General features: G+C 38.0%; 1 protein-coding gene across 3 annotated transcripts in view; it reads left to right on the forward strand.

The window, feature by feature from the left end:
• Nucleotides 1-4230: 4230 nt before the first annotated feature.
• The window catches only part of LOC117229465 (uncharacterized), a 100581-nt gene continuing 81374 nt past the window's right edge, over nt 4231-23437 (forward strand). For all 3 annotated transcript variants that reach the window (XM_033485949.2, XM_033485951.2, XM_033485950.2), the window contains exon 1: nt 4231-4443. In XM_033485949.2, the coding sequence (XP_033341840.2) occupies nt 4368-4443 (76 nt within the window). In that variant the 5' untranslated portion in view covers nt 4231-4367. The remainder of the gene's footprint in view (nt 4444-23437) is intronic.

The raw sequence follows: 23437 nt of genomic DNA on the forward strand, positions 1-23437 counted from the left end.
AGTCCCCATTGTGAAATGGGTTGGACAAAAGTTTATTCCCCGGTTAACGCTGCTGAAAACCTGCCGGTAAGCCTCTTAATGTCTCTGAATGAAATTCTCTTTTAAATAACGATTTGAAAACAGCAAAATCCGAATGGAAATGTTCTCTTGCTGAGAATATTTTTGCCGAGATAAATCTGCAGCAGCAGCGAACGCAGAATTTGTTAAAAGTATCGAATAATCATCGTATACAGATACAACCGCGTTATGCTTTTTTTACGGAAAACTGCGAGGATTTCTAAGAGAGCAAAAACTCGAAGAACTCGGCTCCGAGTGAAATTTTGCCGATGAGACCGATTACGGGATGATGCGACGGATCGAGTATCGGCGCATCGGAGCTACCAGAAATGGAACGAGGCGGTGGCAGATGTAATTTCGTGGCCGCTTCGGACTCGTGGTATTACACAGTCGAAATCTCTCCCGATGAAGATCTCTCGAGAGACATCCCGACTGTCGACGGTCTACGCGTCGACGGTCGACGGGCTTTACCCGTTTTAATCCATTCGTCTGCGAATCCGGACCACTCGCTGGATTTCCTCTTTTTCGTCTCTTACTTCCGCCCCTCTTCCAGCGTGTTCCGGTGTTCGCCACCTTTTTCCTCTTCCTCCCCCGAATACCCGCTGCCAGCAGCAGCCCTCTCTCCTTCTTTCGAGGATTCCCTCCCGTTTCAACGTTGCGATGCCGTACTTTACCGTGGCGCGTCTATGCATCAGCGGCGCCGTCACTGCCGTCAGACCCGCATGGGAAATCTCAAATACGAGATCTGTTTATCCGCCACTCGAAGTCCCACTGGATGTCGATGATAAGATTTTACCGCGACTCTGTCCTCCCCGGATCTCTCGTCAACTGCTTCCTTCGTCCTCTGATTGCTACCGTCCGACTATTCTCGGCATTACTACAGTAATGTCTCCCCAACTGACGCTCAGATTGTACACAAAAATGGACAATACGGGAGAAGGAGATACGATTATTCGAGCCGTGCGGCTCGTTTTTATAGTCGTTGACAATTCGTGACCATAAAAACGAACCGCAAGGCTCGAACAATCGTATCTCCTCTTCCCAAATTGTCCATTTTTCTGCGCAATCTAAACGTCAATAAGGGAGACATTACTGTATATTGTTCATATTTTGCATCATTTGATCCCTCGATATATATTTGGTTCGACCCTGAAAATATTCTTGCCCCACACTGTGAAGAAAGGGTTAATATAATCGGTAAAAACCAATTCGATACGAATCCGCGCGAGACGTGTCTCTTAAGCACTACATTTCTCCCGCGCCGAGAAGTTCGCGACCTCTCTCTTCGCGCAATCTGAGCGCGAATTAGGGAGAAATTACTGTACCAGGCCATCGAATCGCCTTCAAATCGTGGCCAAAAATTAGAAATAAAAAGTTCAAGTTATCATTTTTATTCTAGCATTACTATGTACGTATATTAATGTACGCAAACATGCTGATCGCTGTCTTTCTTTGCCGACTGCCCCGAGTTCCCATAAAAAACGAGCCGCGAGGCCCGAAGAATCGCGACTCGGTATTCTCAGATTTGCCTGTTTCAATATCGATCTCCGAACATCGATATTGAATAATCGTATCTCTTCTCTCCAAATTGTCCATTTTTATGGACAATCTGAGCGTCAATTAGAGAGACATTACTGTACTACTTCGCTACTATTTTACCAACTCCGTGAAAAAAACGTTAACAGCGTACCGACGCGCTCCTGTCGCATGCCTTTTTCGTTTTATTAATCGACGATCGGGATTGAATTCTCGGCTGCTGGGATGTCCTGAGACACGAGCGATCAGACCTTTCTGTTGCGTGCTGACGACGTTTTCAATGAAAAGGAACGACGCTTTCTTTGTCCCGAGTCTACGGGCTGAAGGCTTCTCCAAATCCCTTTATTCTGTCAATGTGAAGAAACTTGTACAAGAAATTGAATAAAGGTCTGTACCGATTTCCGCGGTTGCAAAAATGCATAAATTGAACGTAGGATCAAAGTAAATTGTTTCAATTGTTACAGCATTGCCCAGTCGTGCAACGCTAATAACTAGACATCGCACGAAGAATTAGTTAATTAATTATCTAGAACTTGAAGCTGCCCGAAACCACAACGCGTAGTCACCAGAGCTCCATTTCAGATGATTAAACTATAAAAATACACGTTTTATTTCTGTAAATTCCACCATTAATCTTCAAACATGAAACACTATCGTATAAAATTTTCAAATTTGCCGCGCTTCGTTCAAGGGTCACTACAGAGCCAATCGACGTAGCGACAAAACGCCCAAACTGTTTGCCAAATTTATCGGCCGGGTTGGTATTTCTCCCGGCTCAGATGGCGTCATCATATTGCTAGACACATTACCAACACATGATTTTGACAAACAGCACAGACATAGATTTGTGATTCGTACGTCGGACATTGCATTTTATGGGCTTTTCTGACTCAGCTTTGGAGGGCTCGATTTCTTTCGAGCTACTCGATTCTTTCTAGCCCTCGGTTTTACCGCGCATTCCGCTCGGCTTGAAAACCGAGTCCCAGACGAGTCTGGATTGCGAGCCGCTCGAACATTCAAGTATTGCGATAGCCTTATTCTCCTTACCATTTCGTGCGGCGATCAGCATTATCGATAGTTCATGAAAAATAGTCACGTTAGCAAGAAGCGAATATCCTTTATAGAGGGTATCCTAAAATTACCGTATTTTCGAGAAATAAGGGCTTCCTGAGGTCATTTGAAGCAACTTTTTCCTTAGCGAAAATGCGATCCGTGGCTTTGTTTACGAGTTATTAACGAAAAACAGTGACCAATGAGAGGCGAGGGCGCGAAGTTCGAGAGCTCGCAGCACGTGACAGCCAATTATAGTAAAGATTAACAATAAGAAATGCCGTCAGACTCACGCAAAAGATATTATCGTTTCAATAATTCCGTGTCCAAACAGAATACAACGAACGATTCGCAAAGCTAATTTAATAATAAATCGCGTCAAAGAACATGAGGGATATGTATATTTAAGAATTGTGAAGAATATGATTAATAGTAAACTTACCCATTTCGATGAGGATGCATTTGCTGCTTGCAAATGTCGATCACAATTCACGGTGTCAATATAACCTCGCTCAATGTTCAGGAGATTTTAGGGCAATGGCCTTACCCCGAGGAAGGGATGCGGTCGGAGGGAATACGGTAATTTTGGGACTCCCTGTATATCATTTCTACTATGAGTGCTGAAGTTCCAATAGTTCCAGAAGGTTCAGAAGTTCCAAATGGTCCAGAAGGGTCCATTTTTACCATGAGGGGTCATGCACATTCCAAGAAAAATCAATTGCACTTTTGGTAATAGTGGCGCCACTTGTGGCGAAATTTGGTAGTTATGTTCGGGGTTCATACAGCGCCAATTTTATAGTGGTAAAAGGCTCTAATTTTTAACGAAATTACCAACAGCCACTTAATATTTGTAGTAGCTTGATCTTTGGTTCGCTTAAGAAATAACTTACATCTATCTTTAGGTTTATATTAGCAACCCATCAATTTTTTAATTCACTCTTTTTCACATAACGAATAATCCCATTATACCGTGGTTCATGCTTCGTAAAAAAGTCTACAGTTACCTTTTGGGCTTTCTGTTATACCCTATGATTCTTCAGTGTTTGTAATAATTTATCCTTTTTCCTTAGACTCTTACAATTAAATTTCTCGTTAGTCTTCTTTTTTTAAGATCATGTTACTGTTCTTGATTCGTAATACTTACCATATTACAACACACTTTTATCAATCTGTTTTTCTAAATTTTCCTCAAAATCTTTCCACATTTTTTTCTTATATAGCGTTTCAAATCTGTGCAAGAAATTGTAACTTGCTCGTTACATTCAATTGCTGTTTTTTTCTAATCGATCTGCAACTTCATTTCCTTCAATGCCCCTATATGCGAACGAATAAATTCTATTTTAGTATTATTATATATATTTATTATTATATATTATTATATATTATTATATATTATTATTATTTATATTATATATTATATATTATTTAGTATATTTTTCCTTACACCGTCCCTATTCCTTTCTACACGAACATTCTGCCTTATCGGACCTGTTTCGAGCTTCCGGCTGGAACGTGCTGCCATCTGACCGGGGGAATTTATTTTTGATGTTGTCAGCGGGCAGGCGCTGGACCGCATTTGGTGGCTGCGTGCGGGAGGAAGAGCGAAAGACAGAGTAGGACCGCGATTCAAACTCGAAATCTAACGAGGGACTCAGAGCCACGCGAGTGGCCGCGCGACACGGCACGGGTGTTTGAAAACTGCCGTTATTAGTGGACCGTGCGCCATGTGTACTGGGAAAAGTGCAAGCTTTTCGTGTCTTTGTGCTCTATTATTTCTCGCCGGACTTACCCTGCCGTCTGGTAAGTGAACGATTAAAAATTCACTCGTTTCTCATCGTTATCGAAAGCTGTCATCGCGAAAGATCGTCGTAGATCGTTGACAAGCAGCCACTGTGTTTCGTTGTCCGCTGTCCATCGACCATTTTTGTTTTGCTCAAACCTAGAATTACTAGACGGTTCGACGTGTTTTGTTTTGATATCTTCCCGTCGACAATCGTCGGAATTACGAAAATGTTTCTACGAATGGTACATATTAAAATGTTTCGTCGCACGAAATCTGAATTGCTTTAATGTTGTTATTGTTGGCAAAGTACGTTTGCCAGCCGTGTTTATAGCGTTCGGTAGGTTGGAGTTCGATGGTATCCGTCGAAAACACGACTCAGAGAATTTAGTGCTTTGGATTAATTGATATGTTCTCTGGTGAAGTACGCGTTGAAGTGCGATTCGTTGGAGGCGAAGACTGTTTCATGTGGAAAAATTTTCTGTTTTTTTCTGCTGTTTTTTTCTAATCGATCTGCAACTTCATTTCCTTCAATTTTCTGTTTCATTTCTGTGAGTTGATTGCCGGCAAATATTACTAAAAATCTTTAAGTAATGTTGGATGGAAAATCGGGGTAGCTAAAAAGAATCAACGGCCTACGCGGATTTGTAGGTTTATGATTATTTAAAAAATAACCTTACATTCCTCGCGGTCCCACTTATTTGTTTAATGCAAGTAATATGTGATACATTTAATAAGTCCGTGTTGCATTTTACAATTTTATTTATGAGAAGCGACGACAGTCAGATTGTGAAATAATTCTGTATTTTAATCTGTAATTCTGTAATTCTGTAACTCTGTAATTTTGTAATTCTGTAACTCTGTAATTCAGTAATTCTGTATTTATGTCAATCTAACGTTCATTTAGTATATTTTTTTGTAAAGAGGCGCTTTTTTCTGCTTCCTTTTCCTCGTATTCATCTCAGTAATAATATTGCAAAGAGAAACAAGAGAAATCGCAAAATTGGTGTAGATTAAAAAACGTGCGTACTCGTTGAGTGAATTTTAAAAGAGCACGTATTTATAACATTTTTATTTGTTTCGCACTTTATTATATATTTTCGTTCAATTTTCAACGAAGAGGGTAAAAGTAAATGAAAAAGTGAACATTTAAGAAAAGTAGGAACAGCTTTAGTTCATGTGCAATTAGACAGTGGATATTTATGCAAAATAAATGTTTCCTAGAGCAATTGGCAGAGACCGGAGCCAAGTACACATTTCATTCTTTCTTTAATTATTTTAACCGGTTGAAACGAGCGTATTGTATCGGACGATCGTTGCTACTTTTTCACTGCTCTAAATTCTGTCTGCTCGAATTGTCGTAAATCAAATCCGCGATCCATTTGTAACCCATACATATGCTTTATACCAGTTATAAAATAACTGAACATTGAATAGTTCAGCAGCAACCTGTTTCCTTGGAAACAACGCTAAACGAAAAATACATTATGAACGCAATCAATTGGTAACGAAATTCTCAACGAAGGTTACCCCAAAAAGTAAAAGCAGTTAATTAAGCGATTTCATTTGTTCCACGGCTCTTTTGAAGCCGCGCTTACAGTTTCGATCAATCCACCGTTCTAAGTGTCGTCCAATTTTATCTTTGAAACCAAGAAGCACCCCGAATTCTCATTGTTCATAAGAAATCTCTCGTATAACCGAACGCCATTTAATAGGTGCTAGGAATTCTCTGAATTTCCCGTTTTTATTATCGTGCTAGACATACATGGACACTCGAAGCCACTTCGAATATTAATCAACGAAATCTCGTGTGTTATCGGTTTCGGACCAACTCGCATTTAATTTCCTCGTTTCGATAACATTTCTATTTTCAAATAGTGGAATCAGGACTACGACTTCTATCGAACAAATTAAATTTTTTAATACACGGGACACATGGTGTCTCTTAATCCTTTGCACTCGAAGCCATTTTACCTATGAATCTAAAATAATTTCTCTGACTTATAGTATTATTCTATTATAGTATTAGTATATTATAGTATATTATAGTATTATATTCTATTTTATAGTATTATTCTATTTATTATTATTCTATTTATTATTATTGTTATATATATATTATATTATTATTATATTATAGTATTATTCTATTTTATGCATTTTCTATTTTATACGACAAAGTGCATTTTATGCGTATGAAATTGAGTCTTGTGAATCGTACAACAGTTACAACGGTTAACAATTCTTGAAATCTACGCTTTGATAATATGAAAATTATCTTGGAACGTGGTATAAGAATTTCAGCGGTGCCTCGGATTCACCACTCGAGTGCAAAGGGTTCAACTATTTTATACTCTATTTTTCAGAACTGTACTTACACTTTTTTAGCTTCGTTTATTTGTAATAATTTCATCGATACACTTCAACGTTAATAACTATGATTTAATAATTGATGTTGCTTGTACGAATGATTTCAATGCGAGTTTCATTAATTGTGATCATTTAATTAATATCGATTTTCATTTTCGTTGAAAGATTGTTATCTTTCTCGTTGTTAATACCTGTTATTGCTGCGGATTGTCAAGGGAATAAGTGAAGCGTATTTCGGTGTTCTTTATTATTCGTCTCGTTCGTTCGAGGGTTGACGTTCGACTGACGGAAAAATCAGGCTCCGTTGCGAGCCTCATCGTTCGACCGTTCCAGGACGTCATTTGAAACCATTTTCCTCGAACGGTCGTCGTTGACAGGATGCAGGGCATCGCTGGCGACAGAGGGTCTGCCTGCAGTTTAGGTTCTCACATCTCTGTTTACATTATGCGACGCCGCGCCCGTCGCTCTGGTCACCACGCTGTCATTATCATCATTAATATCATTATCGTCATTAAATACCATGATCATTATTTTCTAGCCATGCGCACACATACGCGCGTTGTTTAGTACTGCCACACACGCGTAACTATCACTGAACGATGATTATCGTACGACGATATTGTTTACAGTAGAGACGCTGCCGATAAATATTTAATTTCTGTGCATTGTTTAGGTCGATTCGACCGGAATCAGATCAGCATTCTTTTAGCATTCTTGTGCATTGCGTATGTGTATTAATTAATCGCTATTAATGCTATAACAATATGCGGTGTTATAAAATGAATTTTGCATCAGCGGTGCGCGTAATTTAAAAATTAACCCTTTGCACTCGAAGACATTTTAACGTGAAAACTCTAGACATTTCTTCCAACGTAAAAAGATTTCTTTTCTTTCTCAATTTTTATTCGCTTTTACATATAGAATTGAACGCTTACTCATCCCTCACTAGAACTTTTTAGCAGTTTATTGAATAAAAACAGGTTTGGTAATATAAAAATTGCTTGAAATTACAGTATGGTAAATTTTGTCGGCGCATCAGAGTCGCCATTCGAGTGCAAAGGGTTAACTCGAGTGTGTGACTCCGAGGCACCACTAAAAAATGTTTGTATCGCATTCCGAAATAATTCTTACATCAAGAAAATTTAGATTTGAAAAATTGTCCAAAGTATAACTGTTGTGTAAGTCACGAGACTCGATTTCACACGCATAAAATGCGCTCTGTCATATAAAATAGAGACAGCGCAGGCCAGAAAAATCATGTTAGATTTACAGTTAAGATTGCAGGCTTCGAGTGCAAAGGGTTAACTTAGTATCAATTCTCGCATGACGATTGATAGAATCCGATCGAGAAACGATTCGTTGTCATTCTTCGTTATTCGAATTGAAATTTCTGCCACGGCTTCAAATATGTTATATAGTGTTAATTAAATCATCGACGATCAGCCTCGTGTTTACTTATTCGTGCAACGTTATAAATTTCGTACAAGGATTAAAGATTAAGGACGAGAAATTTCCATAATAATAATAACAATCGATCAACGTACGATGTACACCTTTCCATGAGCAAACGTTATAGTAATTTAATTAACGTCGTCGGTCGTAGATGTCGTCATCATAGTTACGCGACGTTAATCCTCTTTCGCCGATTACGACGTCATAATAATTCCACGGCATGTATAATAATAGTAAGAATAATAATGTATAATAATAATATGTATAATAATAGTAAAATAATAATTCTACGCGAGACTTATGGATTCGGTGCGATTCTTTCCACAATGTTGAATAAATTCCGTTTTTTCGTTACTCTCCTAACATTTTACTTGACAACAACAAGTTTATTTAAAAGTAAAACTATATTTTACTTTTAATGCACGTCGCATGATAAAAGTATGATATTCACTTGATACAACCGTTTTGTCTACGTTACAGTCGCGTTACGGAAAAGTATTTTTCTCCACGTTTAATTAATTAATTTTTACTGTAACTAGTAACAAAAACGAAACTTCTGCGAGAATAGGCGAGATAAAATTATTAGAGAATAGGAACATTTGTTTTCAACTTTGGAAAAGTCGAGCTGGATAATTCGATCCGAATACAGTTCGACGTTAGACGCAATGCTTTCTGTCGCAGCGTTGCCACGGTGTAACACGTAATTAGGCTGTGCCGTGTTAAACGTCAATTCAGTGCCATTTCTTATCGTGACCGTTCCTTTTGCAATACCTTCTTGATTATGGTGTTTTGCACGATGCAGATTGTTGTAAAGATTTCTTACGATATCTTTTCGTTGCACATTATTTCAAGCTTTATACATATATATCGTTGTTACGAACATTACATCGTTGTTTAATGCAAATCGATGTAAATGTTTCTCGAAACGAAGTCATTCGGTGGCAAATTATTTTGCGGATTATTGCTCTTGTCACATTCGAGATTAACAGACAACAAAATAATTCATTATTTGAAATCGCTATATATATATACTGTTACAATTTTCAAGTAACAAGCATTGAAAAGCAACGAACAATAATAATTACTTCAAACAGTTGCTTCTTATATTCGTTTCGAAGCGATGTCAAAAGCAAATTCAAATAAAATTTGCCCCGGCCCGATTGCGACGAATCTAGGACCGCGAAACATAAAACGTTCTCGAACTGTTTCCCGTTCTCGCAAAACAAAGGGTTTGGAAAAAGAAATAACACAGTTTCGAAAACTTTGTTGGTCCGTTCGCTTTTCATGAAAACACGCGCCCCATGCACGCGGCTATTCAGCTCTAGAAAAAGACCTTTGATAAACACGCGGAAACTTTCGCGTAATCCAGCGACGTCAAGGAGAATGTTCGTCTTTTTGTCCCCCGTTATGTAATAAGCATACAACGACCGTGTATATATATATATATATATATATATATATATATATATATATATATATATATATATACATATATTAATTATATATATATTTATTATTATTAATTATATTATATATATATATATATATATATATATATATATATATATATATATATATATATCTTTGACAATCGCATCGCCGGAACATCGTCTTAAATTTCAATCGCTGGAACGCTGAAACGCTCGAACGCACCCGCGATTCGAATATTCGTTCGGCCGCCGCGTGTGTGCGAGTAAGAAAGCGATTAATAAAGATAATCGAGATTTCCCGTCGCTGAATGGCAGGCTTCTCCCCGTTGAAATGTCGCAAATTGTACTGCAATCATCTTGTCAAGACATTCTGCTCGCGACGCTGCTCTTCTAATATGAATTCCTCGGAGGTTCGGATGACCTTCTCGAAACTCGCGTGCCTCGACCGGCATACTGTCAGATACAACAACGACTCCTCTTTGGTGTATTACGCGCGTAATACGTATGAGCCCTCGGACGAATGAAATTCCCCGCGAAGTGTACTCCGGAGAATATTTTATCGCCCTCCGGACGCCGTGAAATACGGTGTACAGATATTTCATGCACTTTTGGCATGCACCGTTGCTCGCGCCCCATCTCCGACTCGAAGAACCTGCCGTTTAGACAGGCATTTTTCGCGAAACCCGACCGCCCCGTTACCTGCCACGGTATTACCTTTCAATTATCGAGACAACGTGCCCGATGATTCTTTACCCGGATTAATTTACCCTGCGTCGACTCTGCGACACCGCTCGAAATTGTTGCATCGCGTTCCGAAATACCTTTTACGTTATCAAATTCGTTCCGATTTAATTAATATTATTTGTTACAATCACGTGCAATTAATAGGCAGCGGATTTTATGCATTTATTATAAATTACTAGGCGAAGTGCAAAACTGTGAAGACGGGAGAATTCAGATCTGGGTAAAAATATTTCAACTAAGAAATAGAAATGTTTGCGAACACCGTTACTCTCAATTTTGTTACGTATGCTTCTCTCTCTCATTTGTAATAGTAATATTATTTAATACTAATATAATTTTGTATTAAGTGAAATATTAGTTGAAATGCGCAATTGATTTTACAAAAATATATATTAGGTATTTAAAATATTTATTTTACAATATGAACCTGAAATATTTAATTAAAATAATGAATAATTATTATTATTACTCTAATAATCTAATTATAATAATTATTATTATTACTCTAATAATCTAATTATAATAATTATTATTATTACTCTATGATTTCAAGTCTATCTCCTTACTGTATCTAATTCTTCTTGTTCACTGTTTCGGTCGGAAAACATTGCTTCAAACGGAATAACATTTCTCAAACTGGACCAAATGACTCGAATTTTTTCAGAAGTGGAGGGACTAGTTTGCTGGACAACGTCTAACAAATTCTTTCTTAAATTGCAATCAGTCGGAATGATAAAATGAAACTCGATAAAATGTGAGCCTATGGTTTATATTGTCGCAGGAGTATCGTTATGAATTTTCGCATATTTCGATAGTAGTTCTCACGAGAACTCTGACCATGAAATAAATGCCAGTTTACGGAGTTTGCCGTTACGTTTAAGCAGCACACAACATGAACGAAGTTAACTTTCTTCGGAACGATGGTAGAGGGTATGCAGGAAGTCGCCGATACATACAAATTTTCTTTGAAAATAATGGAACTCAGTTTCGAGGACCAGCCCGGGAAGTTTGTGTCTCAGAACTCTTGTTACCTTTGTGCCGCGTCTTCCCGGAGCAAAGATAATGAATCAAAGAAAATGCAATCTTCCAGGCAAGTGGTTGATACTTGAATGTAGAGGCACTGATACCAAGTTGGGCGAAGAAAGTCAAGAACTGTCGGGCGAGTTTGCAAATCGTGATGTGTCTTTCTAGACAATATTTCATGCAGTTGCAATCGTTTCCGTCCAAAATTCTCCATAATTCTTTTTCAATTTCATTCAAATTTTATTAAAAATTACTTCTTAAAAATTAAGTCTTGTTAAACATCTTTTAACCATCAATTTAAATTCTATTAAAAAATTTGTTCCAAAAATTAATCTAAATTCTATTACAAGTTTTATTTAAAAATTAATTTAAATTCTATTACAAAGTTTATTTAAAAATTAATTTAAATTCTGTTACAAATTTTATTTAAAAATTAATTTAAATTCTATTACAAATTTTGTTTAAAAGAAAATTATTGACCTGCCCTTATACACAATAAAGAGCTTATTATCAGGTTTCCGGTAAATAAAGTGTTAAAACTTAAGATGTTTTTTCACTTGCGTTTCCATATTCAAATATCTCTCGGAATTATCGTAGTAGCGAAAATGAAAAAGTATTTTCGAAGATAAAAGTCTCGAAATGTAACTTTTCAAAACGAACGTATCGGAAATCATTTTTGGTCATTAAAATGCATCGAACGTTCCTGCTATATCCTGTTCAAAAAGATTACCGGCATCTTTAATTGATGCTTAATTACTTTTGCTAATTCAGCCTTTCGTTATCGGTGAAATGGCAATCAAACGGAATGACAGATTCTTGTGTTAATAAATTCTAATGAATGTGTAGCAATAATTACACGTGAATGCTGAATAATTTCCGGCATGCAAATTCTGTTCTGTGCCCGTGCCGTGCTCTCATTGCAAAGCTGATTATTTCGGCCCCGGTGAATAAAAGATTTTCACATGGTGACGGTTTTAATTGGTTTTATTTGCCGTGGACACGCTGCATAGTGCACCGAATAATTGATCTAAATGGACAAAAATCTGGTAGAAAAGCAACCGCGGAAATCGATGATTATTGTGCGCTTGAGGAATCATTTATGTTGAAACTATTTATTTATATCTATTCTTATCCGTTTAAGTCTAATTACCAGACTGCGGATTTTATGTATTTATAACAGAAATGAGTAGATCGAATTCAAAACGATGAAGACATTTCAAGAATTTAATGATAACGACTCATTAAATAATTACTAAGGAAGGGAATAAATGTTTGTTAAGTTCCTGCATTTTGCAATCAATGCGGACAACTTTTATTTTGCATAAAGATCAGTAGTCTAATTACGCACTAATTACACACTCATTAGGCGACCAGTTTCCTCGAAACGTTTTCCAACTTTTACTCGTGTTTGAAGTGAAAAGTAAATGTTGGAAATCGGACAGATTTTGCATTCGTCCACTTTATTGATCATTCTCTCTCTCTTTCTCTCTCTCTCTCTCTCTCTCTCTCTCTCTCTCGAGTTAAAACATGCTGCAATGAAAAACTTGTGATATATTATGAATTCAGTTACAATCCTATTACCCGAATTTTTTAGCCGCAGCAGCACATTTTTCCGTTTATAGATATCTGCAAAATAATGAATAATAACGCGAATTTGCATAAAGTTTTTTTTTCATTTGCATAAAGTCGAGCTATCGTCAAGGGGTCAACGACTTCGAGCGATCGTCAATGGAACGACGTCAGCTTGATACCTTTCGGGCGTCTATATTCGTTATCCGTCGTCTCATTAATACTTCGCGAGTCACGAGGGAAGTTACTCTAAGTGGTGTAAGAGAGTCAAGATCAGACCGAACAGTTAGGCAACCCATTTGGGATTCCTGATCCGAAGTGGGGTAGCTGATCGCAAATAAGGTGATAAAATGGATCAAATGGCAGCAGAGGGTGGTTCGACTCGGTTTTAGTGTTTTCTTTGATAACAGACATTGAAATCACGGATTCACCGTTCGGATTCGAGCGACTACGGGCTCGTCGATTTCCTTGGAGCACGTGAATATTGGATCTCACACCTATACCGACAATCTTAAAGTAATCAACGCTCCAGTTCTATTAAATCGCGCGATATCGAGTCATAGTTTCGCGATTCTCATTTTATTTTACGTTCTCAGGCTGGGATAAAGTAAATGCAAATGCGATGCTGGTCGATTTATCCGTCACGCAATGTCGTTTGGAATGGTTTTAGCACTCAGAGCTCACCTGCGTGCGAATTGTTTAACAGATCAATATCGTTTCAGTTGTTCGACATTGTTTAAGAAAAATGTCGGAAAATCAGGGAACCATGAAACCATCTATTCATAAAATGTAAACTAATTCTTGAAATTTTTCTCGCGATTAAGAAGCGATTCTAGTTTCGATTGCCATTTTTTTAAACAATTTGTAGGAATTTTCTGTAAAATACATAACCAATTTTTTTCGAAGTAAATGCTACAAAAATTACGCGAGTTATATTCTGTTTTGTTGAGAGTGTTTTAAAAATTGTGTAGACTGTTATTATAATTCTTGCTTTCCAACCAAAAAAATGAGGGATCATCTTTACTTTAGTATACGTAGTTTAATTATTTAAATAATGATTTAAAATAATAAATATTTTAAATATTTTTAGCTTTCACTTACACCTACGTTATTTTTACGAATTCGAACAATTTATTCGAATAGTTGTATTTCGAGAAACCGTGAATAAAATTGATTCCTTGAATGTTTAAAATCACAATTACCCTCTTAATTTCTGAGATACATAAAATACGAAGATTTCGCGATCCCCGCGGGCTCGTATGCCACGGTCTCGTGGCAGCTCATTGGTCGCAATTAAATGATATATGCAACGAATCCGGAAACGTGTGGCGCTTAATTTCGCGTGACAGCCACAGGCAGGATATTTTATTATTATCTGCGCGCTGTAATAACCGAACTAATGGTTATTCTATATCAGTGAATTCCAGAAATCAGAATTTAAATCACGGTAACTTGTAGCTATACCTATCCTCTAAATTTCGCCTGGTTTATACGCAATATCTGCAGTGTCCTAGAACATTGTTCCACGTACAAAGATCAATCGAAAATGTGATCAGTCGAAAACTAATTTATTTCCGAACAAAAAAATTTAACTTAATTCAATTTAATCATATTAAACTTTTGCAATATGCTTATTATTTAATAAAAAAATTTAATATTTGATATTACATTTTTTATTTTGTTTATCTTCGAGTGAAAAAAGATTAATATTTCATATTACATCTTTTTATTTTGCCTGTTTTTGAATAAAAAATTTAACACGTTTTGTTCGATAAATATAAAATTAATAATGCCGGAAGAGAAACGAAAGGCACGGTAATTGGTCATCCCACAGTAACCGGCTCCGCTACCCTATATGGACTACATTTGACACGAGTGAAAATTTTTGAGAATGTGATTTACGGTCACCATTTGATTTTCACCCCTATTGTCGACGATGCTTCGTCGTAACGAAGAAACCGGGGATGAAAGGAGCCGAGGAAAAGAGAGAAACTAGTTGTTCATCGAACAATTGAGAACAACAATGCCGACCATCGCGCCGCCGTCGTCGTCGAAGCTTTCCGGTTCTTTCACTGAAACAAACATCGCAGATTGGATTCCAGTTTACGCGCGTTCGTGGCTTCTCCGACTGGGTGTTAAAAGAATTCGATGGTAGATAGGAACTGACTCGATCATCGGGAACCCATATTTTTACCCTGTTGACCCGTGGCAAAGTTTCTTCGCTTTCTCCTCGCGCTGCTTCCTCGCGCTGCTTCCTCGCGCTCTTGTCTCGGGTATTTCTCGGCTTTTTGGTGGCGCGTATCAGGAAACCGTTCGATTCCTCTTACGATCCAGTAAATCGCGCCACGATCCTTTTGTAGGAGTCTGCGAGTTTGACGGAAGCGTTCAGGTGAAACGCGATTTCTGTCGGATCGCAGCTCGGGAAGGAAGTAGACGAACTGCATTGTAGTTATTCCACTTCGTCGGAACGTAGGAGAGATTTCTTAAAAGCCGATCGCTGTCAGATCGCCGATCTCTAGCCAAAATTTCACAAACCGCAAGAAACAAGCATTTCCCTCTCCATTCTTTATCCATCTTAGGAGAAGAAAAAAATTCTTTTTCCCCGAAAAGAATTTCAGATTATCTTTTATATTGTTTCCAATTTTTTTCTATTCGCGTTTGTCATCGGAAAACATCGTTTTACAACGGAATAACCTTTTTCCAAGTTGAAGCAAATGACTTGAATTTTTTTTTAGACGGTAGACAATGTTTAAATGTCTACTAGACAATGTTTAAAAAATTCCTTCAAAAATTAATTGTAATAACGAATAAAATGAATAGTATCGTTTAAATCTTCGTTCTAGGCTCGGATAATTAAAGTTAAGAAACGCCAGATTTTTCAGTTAAGTGCAATGTAGAAAGATTTGCAGACTTCGCTTAGTAGACCGATTCCTGTAACATGCCAGAAAGATACAAAAAACTTTGTTGAATTTTGAAAAAATCATTCGAGTTTCGTAGATATTCGAGCATTTTCGCGTACCTTTACTAAAGTGCAGTATCGAACATTTAACCAATATGGTTAAAAGCGACGAAATTACATTCAGGGGGAACTTTGCGGCATACATAAAATGCCTCTGTTGAAACGATCACGATATTTTGATAAAAATTCTCGTATGTCTTTTAGCATCAATACAACACTCAACGCACGCGAGAGAGGTATGGAATATTTATAATAACAAAATATTGAAATCGATAAAATTGTTTGGCGACGTGTTGTTGCATACGGAGAGAACCAAGTACCTTCGTGCAGCACGTCACCAATGTTTTTTTTTTATTAAGAACGTGGAAGAATGCTTTTGATTAATAAATATGAAGTATTAGTTTTCGATATCACAAGTGTTCGTTGAGTTCGACAGGCGTCGCAACGTTCGTCGCTAATTAATTCGTAAGCGCGAACTTTTTCATTTACTCATTTTTGTCATATTTGTTAAAAAGTTATTAATACTTCTCCTGCACTTACTGTCTTAACAGTCATATTTTGGTTGATTTCGACCCGCAATCGGAAAAGGTTGCCGACACCTGTGCCATTGCATCGGCGCTATAGAAACCAATCAGCAAGAAAACGGCGAGAAATTGAGGAATTTTATCGGAGGATGTTTAAAACTTGCCAATTCCTTCCATTTGGGAAAAATGTCTGCGGTACGAGCTGCCAGTTCGGATAAATCAAAGGCTTCTCTTGGAACCGTATTTCCAAGTAAATAACGGTGTTTGAGAACAGGGACTCTGAATTGATGGAGGAAGTGCCTTTTCTTCACCGGTCTGGCCCCCATTGTAGATCGCCCACTAACCTTCACTGGCAGAGCCGGTAAAGGTTGGAACCTTACTGAATTAGCAATGTAAATTTGACATTCCTAGCCAGTTGAAGCGATTCATCTTCGGCCGCATTTTTATCGGTCCTTTAAATATAAGAAGCATCTCGCACGGAATGATTAATCGCTGCGAGTTTCGTCCAATTCCGAAATTACCGCTCGAACAAAATATTTGGTCGCCCCGAACAGCATCTCTTCCGATTATTACGCAGGAAATATTTTCAATCAATATACGACGATCTTTATACGTAAATGAAATATTAACGAAATATTGCCGACGATCCCGTAGTATTTTTAAATTGTCTGCGAGCGTGTAAATAAATACTAAAACATTGAGGTTTTCCTTATTCTTCTAATTCATGCCGTACTTTATATTTCATATTTTAAAAATAATAAATAATATTTTGATTATTATGATTTTATTTTGAATCGTTCGCAACCCCACGATGCGAGCCGAAAAATAAAAGGAGGTTGTTCTGGGGTTGATATCGAGATTTCGTATTAAAGGACAACTTTTAAAAGGGCAATGTTTAAACAGGCAACGACAGGTATTGTTTTATTAATATTTTCTTCGCACGTCGAATGCTATTATCCACGGTTTAATAGGGGTGTCTATGGACCCGTTAACAACCACATTCACCATCTTAATCAAATACTCTCAGCCGGAAGTACCACTCACGGTCGCATTTAATATGAAGCCACGTTAATTGCATTTTTCCGATGAATTGCAATTCACTGGACGTATTCCATTGAACGGGCGCAGCAAGAGTGCCTGTAAGCCTTTTAATTCACTCTCTATTACTGCGTCGCTGGATATTGATTACATTACGGCGGGCTCGTGCGTTAATGACGCGTGTTGATGTGTTTTCGCTTCAACCGGGTAATCAATACCAATGAACTGTAATTTCGCGTTACACAAAGGATTATTTAGTCACTCGCATCGATCCGTTGTTTTTCAGTTTTATCGAGTTCCTTTCGACTTAATTACAATTTCGAGAACGATCGAAATTTCTCGCGGAAAAATGTTTACGATCGTGATTACTCGTAACGTGGGAAATCCGAATTTTCGCGAATCCAGACGTCGTCCACGTTATCGTCGAGATCACGACCAGTAACGTTATCCTTTAATATGATAGCATTAAGAAGGATCATTTGATTTTATTCTCATCCGTTCGTTTCTGCCGCGAATACATAAAATCGTCGCAGTCCATTCGAAATCAATGATTGTCTCTATAAGCGTAAGAGGAAAATCGATTGTTCGGGTCTGATTCTGCCATGCGTTTACAATGGTGAACTTTGTTTGAAACCTGCGTCGAGCGAGTTTTGGTCCGACACCTCAAACTGCGCGCGACTTGACGCGAACTCTGTTAATTTTCGCGGCACACTGTAAATCGAGGAAATACAGCGAAATGCTAACGCTCCTGTTTGTCACGGCGCGACGTCGTCTTTCTATACCGCGCGTAATTAGTTTCGTCGTTATGCCCGCGCGGCGATTTATGAATTAGCATTAACTAAAATTTCCTGTTGCGAGCCCTTCGCGTAAAATGCGCGGAACGTGTTGAACAATAACGAATCCATTTTTATGCTCGCTACGTCTCGCGATGGTCTAAAACTGTAGTAGCTTGAAAACAATAGAAGTAACAGTGAACCTGTAAACGCGAGATTTTTCATTGTATAAACTCGCAGACAGGGTATCAATTATATTTAATTTCAATTATATCGTATTTCAATTATATTTGATTTCAATTATATGGTATTTCAATTATATTTGATTTCAATTATATGGTATTTCAATTATATTTGATTTCAATTATATGGTATTTCAATTATATTTGATTTCAATTATATCGTATTTCAATTATGTTTGATTTCAATTATATCGTATTTCAATTATATTTGATTTCAATTATATCGTATTTCAATTATATTTTATTTCAATTATACTGTATTTCAATTACATTGTATTTCAATTATATTGCATTTGAGAGAGAGAGAAGAACAGTATCTCAATTATATTTTATTTCAATTATACTGTATTTCAATTACATTATAATTCAACCCCACTGTAATTGAATTAGAACGTAATTGAAATGCAATGCAATGAAATTACGTGATCGAATTACAACCGTAATTAAATTAACGCTGTTCCGAGCAACATAACCCACGATTCGCGACACAACAAAGAAACAACAAAAGAATGTTGCACGAACACGAAGCCGCGTTTTTTCGTTCCGGAAGCTGACACGAGAACCCGAAACACGGCGGCACCGGCGAATCAAATGGCAGCAAATTTTTCCATCTACGGTTTCCGCCGATCGAGTGTTGACTCTCGGCGTGCGTTCCGGATACATCGGCGAAGCCCCGCCGGCTATTCGATTGCATCGGCTCTTTCGCGAATGAGAGATCCGATTTTTTTGTTCTCTTAGCACGAAATGAAATTTCTTTTCTCGGCGGCGCGGCGGCGGCGTTGCAGTTGCAACACCGCTGGAAAATCGTAGCATCTGGCCATCGCGTCGCAGACGGAAGGCTTAATAAGGGACAAGAAGGGGATTTTGGAGCGGCGTGTCACTGGTAATCCTGGCTGATGAAAAAATTCCATTACCTTGTCCGTCGTCGGCGTTCTTACATGGAAAAGATAAATGTATCGCCGCGTCGTCCCGCGACGGCAGGTGCAACCAATGGCAGAAACAATTCACGGCCGGGCTGATCGCCCCATCCGTCCGCCCTTTTGTCTGGCCGAAACTCTGTATTAAAGTATTCTTCTTTAACGCTATCCATGGTCCAGCCTTTGCCGGCGCAGCCGTTTCGCCGCTGTCGAAAAGGAATTCTTGCCTTGTGCGGATCGGATATCTTACTGTTGTTCGAGCGAACGAACAGGTGGCGAGACAAATATTATGGTAGCGAAACCAACGGCAGCTTAGATCGGATCTCTTGGTAAAGAATGGGAGCTGGGGCGAAACAATTTGCTGATTACACCGAATTTACTGTGCTCCGATTGGTTTTGCTGGAGAAGGTAGAATTTTCATGCGTTGGGTATCGATTTCATCGCCAGAACCATCTAAAGCAATAACAATATCTTTATCTTTCGTGCGTCTATACTTTCCTTTGAAAATGATAGGACCTTTCGGTCGATAAACCGATGCAGTCGATTCTTTCGTAAATACAGTTTTTTCTTCAGAGATAAAATTTCTTCATAATCGTAGATAACGGCGTTTGTATCGACCACGGAACGACTGAACAAAATAAAAAGACAAAAATACAGAAAATTAAATAAAACGCTCGATGCATTAGCAAAATTAATTTTGTACAAATTCGATGGTATATCCGGTGAACGTTTGTTCGATTAAGGTGGTAATTTTATCATTTCCTGTTCGTAACTGCGAACTACTTTTAACATCGTAAATCGCCTTCGAATCCAAGGCGAATGTGCTTCCGTAATCTAGTCTTTAGAATTCGCGCACGAGCTTTCCTCGAAGGATAATAATAATAATTGCGAACGTGCGCGAAGATAAGCGTATTTTAAAGGACGGACGCGTTCGAAGCTGTCCTTTGTTTCAGAATTCCTCCTGCGGGTGGCAAACCCGTGTTATAAAATCTCTCCGATTCGAATTTCTTCCCGCGGAACAGGAGAAAATATGACGAAATGATACGGGAACGAGAAAGACGCGGAACGGCGGAGGAACTTCTCCGCGCGCAAGAAATTCTTGAATTAAAAACCCGCTGTCGGTCGGTCGGATCACGGTTGCGGTGAAGCGGCATTTATCACCTCGAACAAATTGAGACAGTTTGAAATTGAACTCGCCACTGCAGTTTCCTCGGGCCGCGATGATTTTGCAAGAACTTTCAAAATTAGATTAGGAAATTTTTATCTCGGCAAATGGCGAAGTAATCCCCCAAAGAAACGGCGCGCGCTTCGAAGTTGAAAAGAAACTGCGAAAACAACGTATCGGGCAATCGTTTATTCCCGAGGCTAATCGTTTTCATAAATCTGCTCGAATGAAATCGATTGCTGGCCGACGAAATTGCACCGTTAATTGAAGTTTCATTAGCGATAACGTCGCCGGTAATTCAATAATCCAGCAGGTCACAGGTCGGATTGTTCGGCTATTTTTAAAATTCCCGGCTATTCCGCCGATGCTGTCCTGTCAACATGCTTATAAGAAAGTCAGAAGCCGCATCTCGATCCGAGGATCTTTGGCGTGTTTCGTAGAGTAACTATATATAGATGGAACGATACTGAGAAGCCGGAGTATCGAACGCATGCTATTTACGTGGCATTCGGTCAGCAGTGTTTTTAAATGTACAAGTGCAACGGGGAATGTGGTTGTTTCCGCTTTACAATTCGATTAATTGACATACATCGGCGCCAGCTTCGTCGTGATTTCGACGCTAAAATGAAATTTATATCGGCCATATTATTTGCGTAATATATAATGGTATTTACGACCAAGTTGTCTCAGCGTGCTGTTAAATAAAACTATAGTTAACGCGCATCTATTTGATTACAAAGAAGAGCCTGTATGAATGGACAAATACTTGCATGAAATATTGCTGTGATTTCTGACAATGAACTGAAATTTTCATACGTCTCATTAAAATTTATAGAAAATCTAACGCGTCTCGAAGGAATGTGTACCTTGAAAAATATATTGTATAAATTGGCAACTGGAACTACAAATTATAGATTAGGTCAACGATTTCTGTTTAAATTATAACAATTGAATTATCATTGTCTTATAACAAAAAGAGGAAAGAATATCAGACTCTTTTCGCAGTTATTTAAAAGAAAAAAATTGTTGAATTTTCCCGAGAAAAAGTGACTACTGTCTTCAGCGTTTGGATGATTTTCCTCCAATGTAATCTATACGATATTGAAATTTTCCAATCATAGCATCGACTGAACTAGATTATTACTAAAATTCTCCTGTACATCCAGCACTTCGCGAGACGTCGATCAGTACTTCTCGAATAAAATTCCGAGCGTCCAATAAAACGCGATTCATTCCATTTATTCGAAAACAATATCTTCTATTTACTTCGTCAATATATGTATATACGGCGGTGATTGATGTTGGTTTTATAGAGGGACATTTGAAAACGATTTCTCGACTTTAAAAGACCCCATCGATCTGCGTTGAATCGCGATGCGAGAATAACGAGGAACTGGGAAACTTTCATCGGCCGGGAGATATGAATTCCACTCGGCTTCGTTCCCCGCCGCCCACTGTACTGTATCCGTTTCCGGCAGGAAAAGTTGCTCGCGGCAAAAATAGTTGCCGATTACAGGTGAAGCATTACATTTTTCCACGCGACTATTACCGCGGCCCGAAAGGGTCGCGAAAATGCGGACGCGATGTTTCACCGCCGAAGCGTTCAGCCGATCTCGTAATTCGCGTCTCTCGCCGACCTTACAGCGACAGCCTAATTATGCGTCCTGCAGGTTTACACGGTCTTCCGTGCCCCACGGGAATTCTGCGAACCGTGGCACAGCCTGGATCGCTGATCTAATTGGATAAAATTCGAAACGAGCGATTTTTTTTTTTATTTTTGCTTTGCTATTCCAAGTTGTCTCAAATGGGAACGATAATAGCATCTTTGTAGTAACGATTCTGTTTTCGTTCGTTGGTCTGTTTACATAATAATAATTCTTTATTTTCGGCTTTACAGCAAAGAAAAGGAACTTATAAGTTCTTTTATTTTCCAACTGATACGATTTAATCGCGATTTTGTCTTCTCCGATCGTTTCATTGTTTTATTACATTATCATTAAATTCATCAATTTTCTTCTTTTAAATAACTGCGAAAAGAGCCTGACATTCTTTCCTGTTTGTGTTGAAAGACGATGATAATTATTATAATTTAAACAGAAATCGTTCACCTAATCTATAATTTATAGTTTCGGTTATCAATTTTTACAATATATTTTTCAAGGTACATATTCCTTCGAGAAGCGTTAGATTTTTTATAAATCTTAATGAAAGATCTCTACATGTGTGAAAATTTCAGTTCATTCTCAGAAATCACAGCAATATTTCATGAAAGTATTTGTCCATTTATACAGGCTATTCTTTGTAATCAAATAGATGCGCGTTAACTATAGCTTTTTTTAACAGCACGCTGACACAACTTGATCATAGAGTCGAATCATGTTAGTCAGCGCAGACGTCTCATAAAAAGATAACGTATTCTACGCCTTCCCTAATTAATAGAAGTATTAACTGAATGTTGAACGGTGTGTAAAATGAAATTATTATATTACTCCCACAACTAATTATAATTCCAGTAATAAGTGTGTAATTTGAATCCTATAATCCTAAATTTTCTAAATTCTACGTGATTCATAACGGTATTAAACGATTATTCCGGTTGTACGTCAGAAATGATTCCTTTGGACAATAATATATTGGATTATTGGAGGGATTATCGTGGGAGATTTTCAGGATTATTAAGGAGATTATCACGCTGTAGCCTGGAAATCGTTCTACGATTGTTTTCGAACTCGGGGCAATTCGCTGGAAAGTTTTCCACCGGATCCGACCCAGCGACTGTTGCGAGCACCACGACAAACATTGCAGAAA

The sequence above is a fragment of the Megalopta genalis genome, chromosome 3 (genome assembly GCF_051020955.1).
Source record: "Megalopta genalis isolate 19385.01 chromosome 3, iyMegGena1_principal, whole genome shotgun sequence".
NCBI lineage: Eukaryota > Metazoa > Arthropoda > Insecta > Hymenoptera > Halictidae > Megalopta > Megalopta genalis.